The 15,873-nt window shown below is 47.7% G+C and overlaps 1 protein-coding gene across 3 annotated transcripts in view; it reads right to left on the reverse strand.

Moving 5' to 3' along the window:
• tiam2a (TIAM Rac1 associated GEF 2a) overlaps window positions 1–15,873 on the reverse strand; it is an 84,337-nt gene that overhangs the window by 35,999 nt on the left and 32,465 nt on the right. For all 3 annotated transcript variants that reach the window (XM_062523775.1, XM_062523776.1, XM_062523777.1), the window contains exons 2-8: window positions 13,266–13,365; window positions 11,667–12,791; window positions 7,788–8,340; window positions 6,632–6,804; window positions 5,172–5,396; window positions 1,707–1,892; window positions 1,063–1,209 (exon numbers count right to left, since the gene is read on the reverse strand). In XM_062523775.1, coding sequence (XP_062379759.1) covers window positions 1,063–1,209; window positions 1,707–1,892; window positions 5,172–5,396; window positions 6,632–6,804; window positions 7,788–8,340; window positions 11,667–12,779 — 2,397 coding nt within the window. In that variant the 5' untranslated portion in view covers window positions 12,780–12,791; window positions 13,266–13,365. The remainder of the gene's footprint in view (window positions 1–1,062; window positions 1,210–1,706; window positions 1,893–5,171; window positions 5,397–6,631; window positions 6,805–7,787; window positions 8,341–11,666; window positions 12,792–13,265; window positions 13,366–15,873) is intronic.

The following is a 15,873-nucleotide window of genomic DNA, read 5'->3' on the forward strand; positions in this document are numbered from 1 at the left end:
TCGGGGCTGTCCTGCCTGGGGGGGGGGGCACCTGATGGCAATGGTGTGCTGTCATCCAACTGTGAGGTCAGGCTAGCGCCAATAGGTCAACAGATACAAACAATGAACTGTGGTCTAGAAGGGACGTCCAGCTGAGTTGTTAGAGCTCGCCTGTAAATATTCTAAATTCTGGCACCACCATGTGGTAATGTGATTAAAAAAATGAACCAGTTCAACGTGATCCTAATTGACTTGATCCAACAAAACAGCATTTTCAACAGCAAGCGGTTTAATCACACTCTCAAGATCACGAGGTGAGCTCCGCTCAAACTGAAAGCAATTAACTGCTCGTCATAATGACAAGATTCATTTCGCGTCTAAATGGACAAGACAGATAATAGTTGCACAAAACAGCGCAGAGACAGAGAGGCGATGGATTAGCGTTCCAGTCAATGACAATGAAGGTGGAAGCCACTCTTAACAGCTCAACAGCATCTCAGCCTCTGGGCCTTTGAACGCGGGCAACAGACAGATATTTTTGATGTCTGTAAAAAGAGCAGCGCATCTTTCCGGAGGTGTTTTTTCTAGAGCGGAAAGTGGAGGGGTGGAATGGGAAGACATAAATAAATGACGCTCCACTCAAGGCAATAATTACCATCCAGAGAGGAGACACAGAGGGCTGTTATTTGCACCTGGGTATGGAATTTTTTTCTCTGAACAGGAGAGATGATTTCACACCAGACCCCATATGGTGCATCCACCGGGCAGGCATCCACTCAACACCTCTCTACTAGTGGAGCAATGCTCTCCCTCTGGCAATATGTTAACTCTTTCATACCCGGCCACAGAGATCCATTCAACACCCCCTCCAGGCAGCATGTTAACTCTTTCATACCCTACTGCACACATTCCATTCAACACATCTGTAGTAAGTGGAGCAATGCCACCCACCCCCAGGCTGTAGTTTAATGTCTTCATCCCCTACAGCAGAGATAGGCAGTAGTTTAATGTCTTCATCCCCTACAGAAGAGATACCTACTCACTAGTCTCAGTTCTAGTGCAGCGGACTACCGTTAAATGTACCTGAGAGGCCGAGGGCCTTTTCTCGCGCCCCCGTCTGGTGAGGTTGTCCAGGCCCTTGAGCGAGGAGAAGATTCCTCGTTTGCTCCGTCCTCGCTGGGACACAGACAGGGAGCGCTTCCGTAACGTGGCCTCGTCCCTAGAGCAGATCTGGAAGAGGTATATAAGAGAACACAATCGTGATCAAAACACATCATACCAACATACTGAAACCTTCAACACTGATACCCTTACAAAAAAGAAGTTTATGGAAATGCACTGTTAGTATACTTATGTAACTAAAAGTAAGTAAGTATACATATAGTTTAGTTATTGTGTACTGACCAGAGATATACTAAATTGATTTATACTTGAATGTACAGTAATTTCCAGTGTATTAGCTGCATTGTGTATAAGCCGCAGGACAGTGTTTTATGCAGGTTAAAACCATACAAAACCATATACCGTATGAACTATCCCCATGTAATAAACTTAAAACCTGAATAAATCTTGCAAAATCAATGTATAAGCTGCGGCTAATACAGTAGTTGGGAAATTAATTAGATTTTCTTGAATTTCCCGCTGGGGATCAATAAAGTATCTATCTATCTATCTATTACGGTAGTTGTTTTTTGTAAGGGTGGGTATAGTCTTTCGTGCATACTGACCAGTGCATGGAAGGAGGACACGGAAAAGATTCCGAGGCGGCCCAGAGCTGCTTTGGAGGGGCGGCTGGCCGTGGCCAGGAGGCTCTTGGGATTGGGCAGCTCTCCGCCCTGCAGGCTGGCCAAGTAACAGCGCATGCGGAACAGGTCCATGTTGAAGCGCTCCAAGTTCTGCTCCCACTGCTGAATCTGCGTGAGAGAGACGGGACAGGCAGATAAGCACACGTGGAAGACGACATAGAAACTACAGCACTGCCTTCCTTCCTTCCACAAGCATTACAATAGAGTGAGATAAAAACATTGAACACAGAATAAAGGCAACTGATTTTAAGAAGATGAAGAAGATGGTACACTGCTGGTGTGTGTGTGTGTGTGCGTGCGTGTGTGTGTGTGTAGGTTAGTGTGAACCAGAAGAACATTTAATTGAGATGGAGGGGGGGTAGGGAGACATTCCACGGAGGCATAATTACTTGAGGGGGTAAGGAGGGCTTGATCTGGAGCTGGGGGGGAAAGGTGGGTGGCTGAGTGGGTGGGATGAGAGCTGCTGCTTTGACTGGGGAAGAGCAGAGGGGGAGCTTATGGCTAATCCCCACATTGGAGTCAGCCCAGCCAATAAAAGTCATCATGGGGTGGGGGTGGCTGGGTTGACTCCGATGATCACCCACGCCCCCTCCCTCCCTCCCTCCCTTCCTCAGACACAACGCAGCACTCCAAAGACACACACACAAAAAACAGTTCAGTGCTTGTTCACACAATGTTTACAGCGGGAAGATGCTAATTTATGTGCTGACTGGGGGAATCTTAAATGAGACTGCATCAGAGCTGCTCGGCTCTCTCTCTCTCTCTCTCTCTCTCTCTCTCTCTCTCTCTCTGTCTCTCTCTCTCTCTCTCTGTCTCTGTGCTGCGCGCTCAAATGGGTCTCATCTGCTAAGACAGGCCGTTCACTTCATAAAAACAGTGTGAGTCTCTCTTGTAAAGACAAACGCGAGTTCACAGGATTCTTCCGGCCCGACATAAGCACTCTTCCTCACACAATGATGAGGTTACATTACCCCATTAATGCCTCGACTGGGGAGGCCGCTCTGTTCCCCGTCACTTTGTAGGGTAAAAAAAAGGCGCTTTAATGGCGTGATTAGTCGAGACTCCTGCGTGGTCGGGGTGAGATAGCTCACGGGAACCGGTGTGGCCCTCATTAAGGCTTTACAGAGGCCCTGCGCTTTGGCAAATCCAATCAGCTGACCCGCGCATCACAATGGGTGCCTGGACCGCCTTCACAAAAGGGATCTCCTGGGGGACTCTGCCCGAGACAGAAGGCCTTTATCACAGCGCTGGCATTAAGGTGTCAGCCAAAGGGATTCATCTCCCTTCCTGAAGAAGAGGCGGATTAGGTTCCATCCTCAGCTCAGGACAATTAAAGGCCGCACCACCATTTCCAAACCTTTGAAGCTCAGCGTCCCGTGAGTATTGCAAATGCACCGAGTTCTCGGGCACGGGGCGAGAAGAATGCGCTCAGGTATAAGCAAAAACAATGCATCCGCACTCAATTAGCCGACAGAAAAAAATACTGCTTGAAATGCCATTTTGGGCACGGTGGGTAATTTATGAACAAAACAGGGCACGCTCATTAACATTATTACAGGCAGGATCCTTCCCGAGCGAAAGCCTGCAGCGCCACATCATGGTGCGCGGTGCCTCTGAACGGGGCAGAGAGTCGGGCACAACACAATGCCATCCCTTTCCACTGGATAGTACACTGGCACCCCGTGCTGCTCGTGGGCAGGGAAAGCACTGGTGGAGTGGAGTCCCCACATATTGGACCCATCTGGCCTCTCTACAAACTGTGCTATTTAGTCACATTTTCAGTGCCATTAAAAAGGAGGCTGGAATGTGCCTTTTCCTTTCAGATAGCCCGTGCCCTTCATTTGTCTCTCTGGCATCTGCCCTCTATTTCATTTTAAAAGGCGCACGCTTAATTGTTGTAAATGACAAACAACCATGAATTCCTTTTGAAGGTTTGGGGCTTGAAGACGTGAGTATGCCCGGCTGGCACTGATTTCAGGGGGAAGGGTGGAGGGTGGTGGAGGGGGAAGGGGAGGGCAGGGCAGGACATCAAAGAAAAGAAAGCTTGGGAGGTAGAGGATAGTCTGCCCCCACCTTCTAGCCCCACTCGCCTTCAAATCCATTCATCACCATGCCGAGTGCCCAGCCCCCACACCTCACCACAGCAGTCCCTTGCTACCACATGATCCATCCCGCTTTGTGGCACTCCTTCGACCCGCCCTACCCCCCTCCTGACCCCAGTATTGGCTCCAGACACCCCTGTCCAGCAGTGCCATGATTGCTAAGAGGAAACCGCAGGGGGGGACGTCTGGGGCGGAATGGCGAGAAAACAGCCTTGCTGACAGGTCAGATTGACTGAATAGTCGGGGGGGAAGATGAAATGCACTTACAGACTGCCTCATTGATATTCCTGTACCCAAATAAGGGCAAATCCTGCTCAATCAGGGCTGTCTGGGTCTCGCTGCACAGGTCGATGTTTAGTGTAGGAGCTCCCCCCAAACGCGCACATTTCATTGAATATTTGGGCGCTCCGAGCACGTCCTCAGCAAAAGCCGATTACTATCAATTTAAGGACTCGCAGCAGACATTCTGAACATTAACAAGGTAGCATAAACGGAGAAGAAAGCAACTCCATTATAAAGATAATTGCTCTTAAAATGCACACGGTTTCCATTTCTCTCAGTTGGAGGAACTGCTTGGCCGGTGCTTTTAAAGTACTGGAATGCTTTCTGTGGGAGAACCTAACCCCCCTCCTTAATTACCCTACTATAAACTCAGGTTTATGAACTAGGCTGTTACAGTCTCTGAGGTTGGAGTGGGGGGGTGATAGGGGGTGACCCCTAGTAATGCACCGCGAGTTATTTCAGCGATTACACTCGTGTGGACTGAAACATCTGGGAAAGCGACCAAAAGTGATGCCCTATGCAAGCCATATGGCGTCGTCTGCAAACTGTACTATCTACTGTATACTGTTCCTATGAATAAACTGATCTATGAATAGGCCTCAACAGTCATTTATTATTGTACAGAGTTCTACATCTAGTCTTTGAATGCTGTTTGCATTGCAAAAGAGAGTTGAAATACAGGCTGCTGTCTCCATGCGAAAGCTGCACAAAGACATCAATAGCTTCTCTATGCAGGTGCTGAGTCATGACAAAAGAGTGAGAGCAGTATGCAAACAGCCTCCAAAACACGGCCTTGGAGTCAAATATTCACGCTCAGGCAAATCACTATGCAAGCACCGGCGCCCAAACTAGGTCATGTTGATTCAAACGCGCTTTTTGAAGAGGTGACCTTGCGAAAGAGTCGAGGATTGGGGCCTTAGGCCGCCCTCGGGGGGAGAACGCAGTGGACAGGCTTAACGGGATTCCTCGCTCCGAGTGAGGGATGAGTGAGCGCTCAGCTCACCTGGTTCTCGATGGCTTTCCTGTTCTTGGGGTCGCTCACGATGGACAGCTGCAGCTCGGCCATCTTCCTCATCTTGCCGTCCATGTCGATCTTCTGCAGCAGGCCGCGGATCTGGCCGCGCAGCAGCCGCAGGGTGTCCTCCTTCCCCTGACGCTTGGCCACGAGCGACGCGCTGGCCGAGTGGATGGCCGTCACCCAGTTCTCCAGGTCCGTCTGGTTACTGGCCTGAGGATGGAGAGAGGGAGAGAGAGAGAGAGGGGGAGTGAGAGAGAGAGGGGGAGAGAGAGGGGGGGAGAGGGAGAGAGAGGGAGAGAGAGAGAGAGAGAGTGTTAATCTTGGATGCATAACTATGTTTGTCATATATTGTACTCCAAGCATTCTCTATGTAAACCTTTTTTTTTTTTTAAATGTTCTGCTTTGGCAATACAGAAATATTTGTCATTCCAATAGAGCTCATTTGAATTTCATTGATAGAGAGAGAGAGAGAGAGAGAGAGGGAGAGAGGGAGAGAGAGAAGGAGAGAGGGAGAGAGAGAGAGAGAGAGAGAAAGAGAGAGGGAGAGAGAGAGACAGAGAGGCTACGATGAGCTGGCCTGAAAGTCTGCGAGACTACAAGGCTTACTTTTGAAACCGGAGGTTGGAGCTGACAAGTGTGAAGTTTCCTAATCTAATCCAGTTACCTCTACAGAGACAGATCCTCCTATTCAGCCCAAATATACCACCAGAGAATGAGACCCATCCACGGGGACAGGACTTTTCACTTAGCTGCTTTAATACGCAAAAGACTGTTGGAATGTTCTGGATGCTACTCTGACGGATGGCTGAAAATTAGTTCAGTTTTGAAAATAATAATCCAACAGTTGTTTGTGTCATGCAATGCATATGATCACACTGCCATTTCTTTAAGGAAGGAAAGAACAGCCCTGAACAAAAAGTACTACATGTCACATGTGTATATCCTCAAAAAAACACATTTATGTGACCCTGAGGGAGAGGCAATAATTCAATAAACACCATTTTATAAACAATCTGGCACAACAGCTTTTATCATGAAAACAAAGCTTGCAACTCATCACCAAAGAATGTACTGCTGACAAAGCAGGGAAGCCAAGCAGCCTTGGCACACGCACACACACACACACACACACACACACACACACACACACACACACACACACACTAAAGAGGAGAAACACACACACACTGAAAAACAATTTCTGTTTCTAATTTTTTGGTAAGTCATAAACAACACATTGCATGACAAGAAGCAGGCCAGCGACAGCGTGACTTCATGATGGTGAATATATCAAGCTAAGGAGAATAAACACTATGGGAGTTATTTGAGATACCTACATTTCTTTTTATACTCCCTTCCCCACTGTCAAATACATTGTAAATATTTAAAGACAGCTATCTACCTGAAGATATGGCGTAGGTGGGGGGAATGAGCACATAACATACCTGGAAGAGGTAGACGTCACCGTAGGTGTTGCTGAGGCAGAACACGTTCTCTCTTTTGGGGTGTTCGGGTACGGCCTGAACAACGCTGTCCTCAGCTATCAGGGCATAGCGAGGGGACAAGTCCTGCTCACAGGAGCTTTTACCATAGGTCTCATAAAAGAGTAATGTGCAGCCTGCAGTAGGAGGAGAGGTGAAAAGGTAGGGAGAGATAGAAAGGGAATGAACAGTGAAAATGGGAACAGTTCAACACAGACTTCCAATGCACATACTGTATAATAAAAGCAATCGCTCTTGATGAAGCGGAGAGCACCCTTTTAGACCACACATAAAAATGACACAATGACTGATAACAACTTTCCGTGTCTTTATTAAGCTTTATAAATACTGAGGCAATCTGAAAAGCCTTAAACGAGATGTGCTTTACAGAGACCAGATTTCTTTTGGATTTTGTTTAGTTTAGCTTTGTTTTGACAAATCCTGTGCCTCAGTTTGCAGTGCCTTGGGAGTTGTGGAGAGTGGTTATGGTATAGTAATAGCCTAGCCTCTAATCTAGGCTAGTCACTGTCTTGGTCTTTGCTGTCCCTTGCACTGTGGTCAGTAGCCATACTGATAGACTCATTCACCATCATACCCAAACTCATAATCACTGGAGTGGAGGTCATTCGTCGTGAGATTATCCACTTAGGAATGTATAATACCCTTAAGCATAACTGACGCAAAGCCAGCCGTCTCCAGTTGAAATGGAGGTGACAGATTGGAGTCTGACAGTAAAACTGTGCACTGTGTACACTATGATGCTGCTGCTGCTCAGCTCTGGGCCTAATGGTGGGAGATCCAGGCCTCCGTGTTTCCCACCTTTCACTTTGGTCAACTGTTGTTGTTTTATAAAGTGCTACACAAACAAATTGACATTGACATTGACATTGACCTTTCAGGGTGACCCAGTAGTGCTTCCACTTGCACTGTGTACACTATGATGCTGCTGCTGCTGCTGCTGAGCACAGGGCCTAATGGTGGGAGATCCAGGCCTCCGTGTGTCTTACCTTTCAGGGTGACCAAGTAGCGCTTCCACTTGCACTGTGTACACTATGCTGCTGTTGCACTATGCTCAGCACAGGGCCTAATGGTGGGAGATCCAGGCCTCCGTGTGTCTCACCTTTCAGGGTGACCCAGTAGTGCTTCCACTTGCGGCGGGGCACGAGCTCCAGCTTGCGGTCCTTGTGGAGGGTGATGAGGGGCTTGAAGGAGAGCCAGCCGGCCCGCCGCACCACCCCCTGCTCCTTCTCGAACAGCAGGTCCAGCTGCTCCAGCGAGCCCCGCGCCTCCTCGCTGCTGCTGTCCTCCTCCGTGCCCTCCGTGGACGGCTCCTGCTGACGCTCCTCGCTGCTGCCGCCGCCGCCGCCCAGTCCTCCTCCTCCTCTTCCTCCTCCTCCTCCTCCTCTTCCTCCTCCGCTCCGGCCTCCGCCGGCCTCTAGCTCGCGCATGAAGTTCTCGTAGATGTTCTGCCGCAGCGCGTCGGTCCCCTGGTTCAGGGCGCCGGCCGATTCGCTGCGGGACGGCAGGGCTTGGGAGCGCGAGCGGGTGCGCGGCTGGGACGGACCCCTGGGGTACCACAGGAGACTGGACACCTGGGAGGGCGAGCTGGTGTCGGCGGTGAGGCCGTCCACTCCGCTGTCGAAGCACTCGTTGGGGTCTTTGTACCTCGGCTCCTACAGGGACAAGGACAGGGGGGTGTTCACAGTCATGGGATGCATCCATTGATTTGCTGAAATCGTTCTTTTTTTAACTGTAATTGGCCGCGTTTCACAGATTCGTTAAGAAGCTCTTAAGTGCTAAGAACTTCTTAGGAGCGTTCTTAGAACATTCTTAGAACGCGCCTAAGAAGCTCTTAGCGCTTAACGAATCTGGGAAACGCGGCCATTATCAGTTAGTGTGTTGTGTTAGCATAGATTTATCATTGATAAAAGTACTGGAAAAAAAGATAGCTTTTTGCATCGACCACAGACAATTGAAAGACTGAATTATGACCTACATGAAAAACAAGATTGAAGGCTTTTGGGATAAAGATTTTGTGTAAAATCCCTCACAGTAAATGAGTTTCAATCTATTTGTCATTTTCATGCATGTCCTTTAAACTTAATATATGGGCATGCTGGCATCCCCAGAGAGATCTCACCCAAATGCTAAGCAATTACATTCAGTTCATAAGGGCACCCTCACTTGCAGTGCATTGTAATACACTTCTGGAGATTACACTCTTTTATGAAGAATGAAAGCCCACCTGCACTCCCTTAAATTAGACCATTGATTCCCCATTGCTCAATACGGACGAGACGAGTGCACTTCAAAAACACCCAGTGAGAGAGCAAGTGCCCCTCGCAGAGCAGAGCACAGCAAGCTCTACCTCAGCTCTACCCAGCCAACAGCTGCCTCTTATTAATGGGCAAGGTACAGCCATCCCCATCGGAGGGCAACTACTGACCCCATCACTAAGATCTGGGAGCCAGGTGTGAGGTAATGGAGTCCTGGATAGAAGTCTCTTTTTCCAGAGTTAAAAAAAAAATAAATCTTAAGTGATATATTGCTAACCCTGCGCTCACCCTCATACCCTTGGTTCATTTGGACAGGGCTTTGGGACCAACGATAAGAAAAGACTGGTACCGGTGGAGCCTCCAAGCGTGCACCAACAGGTACGGGCTTTGTAAGGTCTAGCGTCATGGCCACCTTGAGTTACATGCAGGAGAGGGTCATACAGCACACAAAAACCTCATTAAACCTTCAGAACAAGGGGGATACAAAACTCAGGAAATGCCAGGGCTTTAACTAGTTCACACAAAGGACCTATTTTTTCGTTCCCTCAAATCTGGACTCTATCCTAATTAAAACCTGTTTCCAAGAATGCTTATGCTTTATATCTGTAAAAACATAATTTCAGTTGATCCACAGCCATTTCCTATAGATCTATTCGTAACCTATATGCTTTATGCAGGAGGGTCATTTACATCAGGATAAATGCATGTGTGTAAGCTGTGCTGATACTGTACATAGCAGCAATTGTCTTTTGTGAAGGAAATGGAAGTCTGCTGTAAGTCTAATACACGAGTTATGAAAAGGAAACCCACAAAACCAATGTCACCAGGTACCAACGCACCGAGGAGAAGAGGAACTTTGAGGTGACATGATTGAAACTGACATCTCGGCAGAACATACCTCTCCTCTGGGTCCCGGGAGACAAAACAAGGCACGCCAGTTTGTAAACTGTGAGCCTCAGGGGTCAGTCTAAGGTCATGAGCTTCATGATAGCAAATAAACAAAAATCAAAACTCAAGTGGATAGAATAACACAGTCACGTGGAGTGTTAAACAGCCATTTCCATTTCAAACGAACTTGCCAAGGCTACAAAACTGCTCATTTTCAGGGCTATACATAAAAGTGTAACACCCATCTTATAGCCTATGAGCAAATCCTTACATAAGACGTTTCTCGGATTAAACGCTAATTAAGATCTAGGATTTGGAAAGCAAGTTAGATAAGATAAATCAGGAGCACAAAGGGGATGGGCAAAGAGCAAAGGTGCATTTAAGCTAATCTTTTTAAAGCTCAACCTACATTCCCATCTTCCACCCATCACACAGACGGATATCTACCGTGGCAGCCCTTCCCATCAATCATATCATATATCGATAAAGAATCCTCCCTGAGCGACTTTAGAATGGCTCTGTTTACACACAAACACGCCCCATCCAAGTCCATGGCCAGATAGCTCTGCCAGCAGTTCTGCGCTCGACTTCTGCAGCTATTCTCATCCCCTCTTCCTCGTTAAAGCGGTTTCGTTTTACAGCCACAGAGCAGTCCGGCTCCTCGCGACACACAACACACATATCCTGACACTTCTCGTTAGAGAGCAAGAGACAGCATCAAAGCAGCGCAGTTGTCATCATGCATTTTTTAAACTTAAAACTATATATTCAATGAATCGGAAAAGATCACTTTCCACTGAAATAACTGTTTTCTGACTCAAAACACATTGCATTCTCACACATCCAAAAACAAAGACAAAACAAAGCAATTATAGTAAGCGAGGCCATAACTTTCCTTCGTGCAGTCTGGCAAATCCAATAGGTTGGAGCTCCAGCACCCCGTTGTTGATTGTGAAGGTTGTGGGGAGGTCATGGCCAGTGGGCAAAGGGACAAATCCTGCCCTCAATATAGACCTAAAAAAAGGACGTCCCTGAGCTGGAACTGCTCTGCCTCTCCATGATAATCTTAGGGCTTCTCTAATCAGCTCTCCGTGTCTTTCTCTGGGGAACAGTGGGTCACGATTTTCATTTGTCGGAGCCCCGTGGCTGCTATCTCTCCGACAGCTGGCCTTTGCGTGGCTGAAAATATTGTGCCCGACATGGGATGGGCGTTCAGCTCCTGACAAAGCAACACTGGGCCACAATGGCACGCCGCCCAGGTGAAGCGGGCCGCCAAGAACCTGTCAGGTGGTGGCTCTTTTTCGGGTACCCTTTCCTAACTAGCAGGGAAACGAGGATGGCGGAGATGCCAGTAAACAGGCAGTGTCCCCGTCGAGCGAAAGCTGTCCGTGACTTGGTGAGTTCCACCGACAGTGCGTGGGTGTTGGGCTCCGTTTTAGCATGACCTCACCTTGGACACGCTAATATCTGCACACGCCTATCTGAGAGTCATGCACTGCACTTGCAATGTGCTATTATAAGCACAGGAAATGTGGAGTTTCTACTATATACAAATAATGCATGACTGACTTCAGCGAACACGAGGGGAAAGCCTGGGTAAACATTTATTTTTAAAAAAGTTTTGGACAGCGATTTTAAATTTTCACAGCGAAACTATTCCCAGATGTGCTGTTCACCAGGAAATGAGACAGACATCTTTGCAGCCCTTTCTACATACCATATGAGATGGCTATCCACGACAGAGCTTCAAACTCTGTATTAGCAAACAAAAATGCTGATATATAAATGATATACAATAAAGAACGATCATAGTAAAATACTAAGCCTCAAATTACCTGCGTTTTCCGCTTTTTCCGGCTCAAGCTTCCGGTCCAGTCACTGAGGCGCCGCATGCGGTTTCTGATGGACTCCTTCTTGACGGCATCGTCTGCGACAGGCTTGGGTTTGCGACAGGGTAGCGTGTAGGAGGCATACTGTTTGACCTCTGGACAGTCCTCCTCAGTGGGCACCTCCATGACAGACACGAAGGAGGCCCGATGTTTGGTGGCCATCTCATCTGGAAACCGATGAGGCAGGTCCTTGATGGTGTTGAAGGTGACCGCCATAGTGGGGTCACGGTAAAGTTCAGGCAGCGACTGATCGTCTAAGACTCTCGATTGGCTGTCCCCCGTGCTGCCTCCTACTCTGCTGGGAGACAGACTGTCGGCTTCGTTCAGCTCGGCCCCGGTTCCCCACGGGGAGTCGTACCAGGAGCCCTCGGAGCTCAGAGAGCTGCCCTTACTGGTCCTGGTGGTGGAGCTGGTGGCCGTCGCTGCTCCGTGGTGCAGGTCATGTCTGCGCGTGACCCCAGGTAGGCTGGGCGTCGAGTCCACGTTCGGAGAGAACTTCAGCAGCTGGACAGGCCCGGCACACTCGTCCAACAGCAGGGGGTTGTTGCTGGCGTTGTTGGTGAACTCCACGCGTAGGCTGCCATCTTTTTTGATGACCACGCGCGGGCTGCTCTGTTCTTCCAGAGACTCTGGACAAGCCTTTCTCTCGGGGGTTTTGTGTCCATTCGTCATGTAGCCATTCAGCCTGCCGTTTCCTGCGGCATCCTCATACTGTCCGTAACCATTCTCTGACGATAACACCAAGTGGCCCTCTGATGCCAAGGGATCATGGGAACCATTCCATAGTCCTCCATTCCCTCCCTCATTTGCTCCTTTTGCAATGTAGTCATAATGGCGGGGCACGTAAGGAAGACTGCCTTTTTGCTGAGAGAGGCAACCCTGGCCCACAGCTTTGGACTTGTGCGCGGACGTGCCTGGGATGACACGCCAGCAGCCGTGAGGCGACACCGACTCCTCTTTGGTGGAGCGGAACTTCAGGAAGGGCTTCTGTCTCCCTGGAAGGACGATGCTGGAGCCTCGAGGTCCCTGGATGCTATACTGGCTCTCGGAATTCCCCATACCTTCTTCTCTCTGGAAGAAAGAATGAAAAAAAAAAGATTCTCTGTGATATTATTCATGGATGTCGAGGTTTTTTTGTGATGTGATAACCCCCTCAGCGATCGATTTGTCCTCTGATATCAGTGCCTTTGCTTTGATCTTCAATTGGTCACGGCGTTTTACAGCCTGACGAATTGATTCAGTGTGAACTGGGCCGCGTTTTCAATTCCAATCCCGTGAGAATCATTTGAGAGTCATGGTACTTCAAGACTAAATGGATAAATGAAATATGGTGTGTCCTCTTCTAAAGTGGTCACATCAGACACCTTACACAATGTCAAACTACTCACGTTGTAAAATAAACCATTACATAACACATTAACTCTTGATATATGGCTTCGCTTAATCAGATTTTTGACCTTTAAAAACATTTTAGTACATTAAAATTTGCTCTTTAATTTTTTTTGTTTTGTTTTGTTTGCACATTCCACAATCAAGTAGACTCACCTGCTCTGTTTGGTTTCTACTCAGTGATCTGTGACCATCCTGTTTACGTGGTTCTCTTTTCTGCTCCCAACAAGCCGCCTTCAAGTCTGCGCTGGTTCATCTATGGAAATAAAAACAAAATAATGGACTAAGTATGGAAAGTAGATTCATTTAAAGATAGCAGATGGTTTATGCCAAACACTGCAATGCATTAAAGCAGAGCACAAACTGATTTGACACATTTACAACACACATTTTATGTAACCCACACAAATAAATTCTTCATCATACTGGAATGCATAATTCAATTCAATTCAAGTTTATTTATATAGCACATTTCATATGGCATACACAGACTCAATGCGCTTTTAGGAAAGATATAGAAAACACTACCATCTAATGTACATCATTAATTGGTGTGATCCTAAGTTAAATTGTAAGGATCTGCTCTGTGAGAGGATGTGCTTCTCAGTCACACACAGATGCTGAACCTGCAGAATGAAATGCGGTCTGATCTCTACCAGTTCAATCTCATGTGCTACAGGAGACTGGTACTTCCATAGCTGAAAAGACCTGAAAGACTTATTTCACTCTCAAATCGAAGCATTACTTGCATTTTTCCATCCCCACAGAGCTCTTACTCAGTCGGTTGAAAAACTCCCCCCCCCCAAAAAAAAAGCTGTCTTCAGTTTGCCTGCTGTTTATTTTTGAACGCTGGAATTCCTGGGATTTTTTTTTTTCTTTTTTCAAAACCTTCACTCTGCACTGCCAAGTCAGTCCAGCAGCTGATGCCAGATGAAGAAGTGGCCAGAGACTTTTCCTGCGCTAGACCGGCCCACCCCTTGTGCAAAATCATGACCCTCACACAACTCAATACTCTAAACAGAGTTTGCTTCACCGTACCTGAACCCTCTACACCCAGCTCCCATCTCAAGACACTCTTTTGAAGGGTAACATTTAATAAATAAAAACATGTGAGAAGCAAGAGTTATAGCAAGATATAGCTCAACGTATAAAGTAGATTTATCCATGCTGCTTATGGGGGTACTGTGTGCCCTGTTGAGATTCGCTTGCAAGGAATTGCTTAAATTATGTATGGATAGATAGATAGATAGATACTTTATTGATCCCCAAGGGGAAATTCAAGGATACACGATCGATCAAATATATCAGGTAAGCATATGTCTTGGAGACACTTGATTCTTCCCAGAGTATCTGTGGGAACATGCTTCTACCACAGCCTCCAAGGTCCTTGTTTATTCAACGCAAGGCACAAGGAAGTACTCTCATATTCAGCATGATAACCTTGAGGATCAAAATCATTTAATAACTGTACGTGTAAGGCAAACAACAAAAAAAACGAAATAAAAGCCTTAAAAAGAAGGTGCTCTGGTTCATGCACATCTCTAAGACACTGCATAGCAGTATCAATTATCTAAGTAGCTTTCTGGACAAGCTATGACTCTCAGGCTCACAGCTTAGGACCTTGTAAAGACCACGTGGCTTTAAGGAAGCCAGTCGGAGTGCAAAGACGCAGAGAAAGCGAACGAGGAGAAGGAACAACAAAGTGAAAGCCGTCGGCTTATGAAGCGTTTGCCATGCTTGACCCACAGCTGATCACTCCACCGGGCTAGTGGCAACCTTCCATGCCCTCCACTGTGGGAAAACAAGGGCTTAGCACCCTGGGAAATGCATTTTTGAAAACATCTGCCACCCTTTGCCCGCTTCTCTTCCATGTCTTCCCCTAGCTGACCCCCTGTCTCCCTGATTAGCATCAAGACAGAGTGGTGCCACTGGCCGAGAGCGGCTTGAAAGAAGGGGAGAAAGCTTGGCCCGTCCTCACACACACACACACACACACACACACACACGGAGGCAACAAGACGGGAAGAAAAGAGGGTTTGTTGGGCAGACAAATGAGCCTGTGGCACTGCCTCAGTCGCCATACAGAAGGTCAGCACAATGCCTGCTCTCACATACAATGCTAGCAAAGAAATAGCCACTGCCCGGACACACTGACGCTATTCACAGAGGGGAGGCTGCGACTGTGAAAGGGACTCAGAGACACACAAGCACTCGCCCCCGCGAACCAGACGACGGCCGTCTGCCGGAAGGCTGAGTCCTCCTTTAGGTCCTCCTTTAGGGGTACCTCACCGAGGGCAACCTTGTCCATCACAGGCCCTTGATTACAATGCCATGACGTTCAACACACTCCGCGGGGTTCGCACTTCAGCCGTGAACTTTGGTCTGGCTTTCTATGGGAGCCATCTGCTCGCAAGTGAGAGGAACCACCCCTATTAACCTCACAACTTTGTCAGTAAGCATGCACACTACTGCATGCTGCAAACTCCTCTGTCTCCTTTTTGTTTAAGTGCCCCTTGATTAGGGATTACTGATCCCTATCACACTGAGCACAGTTTGCATGCACTTGCATAGATAAGAATGAAAAGTGTGTGGTGTGTGGTTTGTGTGTGTGTGTGTGTGTGAACAAGTGTCTGTGAACATAAAATGTGTGTATACCAGTGTGTTTACATGTGCATGTATGTGAATGTCATTTTGTCCTTGGGACTGGCCTCTCTCCCCACTCTGGCTCCATTTAACCTTATCAGGCCCTGTGAGCCCTGGGAAA

The sequence above is a fragment of the Sardina pilchardus genome, chromosome 20 (assembly GCF_963854185.1).
Source record: "Sardina pilchardus chromosome 20, fSarPil1.1, whole genome shotgun sequence".
In the NCBI taxonomy this organism is placed as follows: Eukaryota; Metazoa; Chordata; class Actinopteri; order Clupeiformes; family Clupeidae; genus Sardina; species Sardina pilchardus.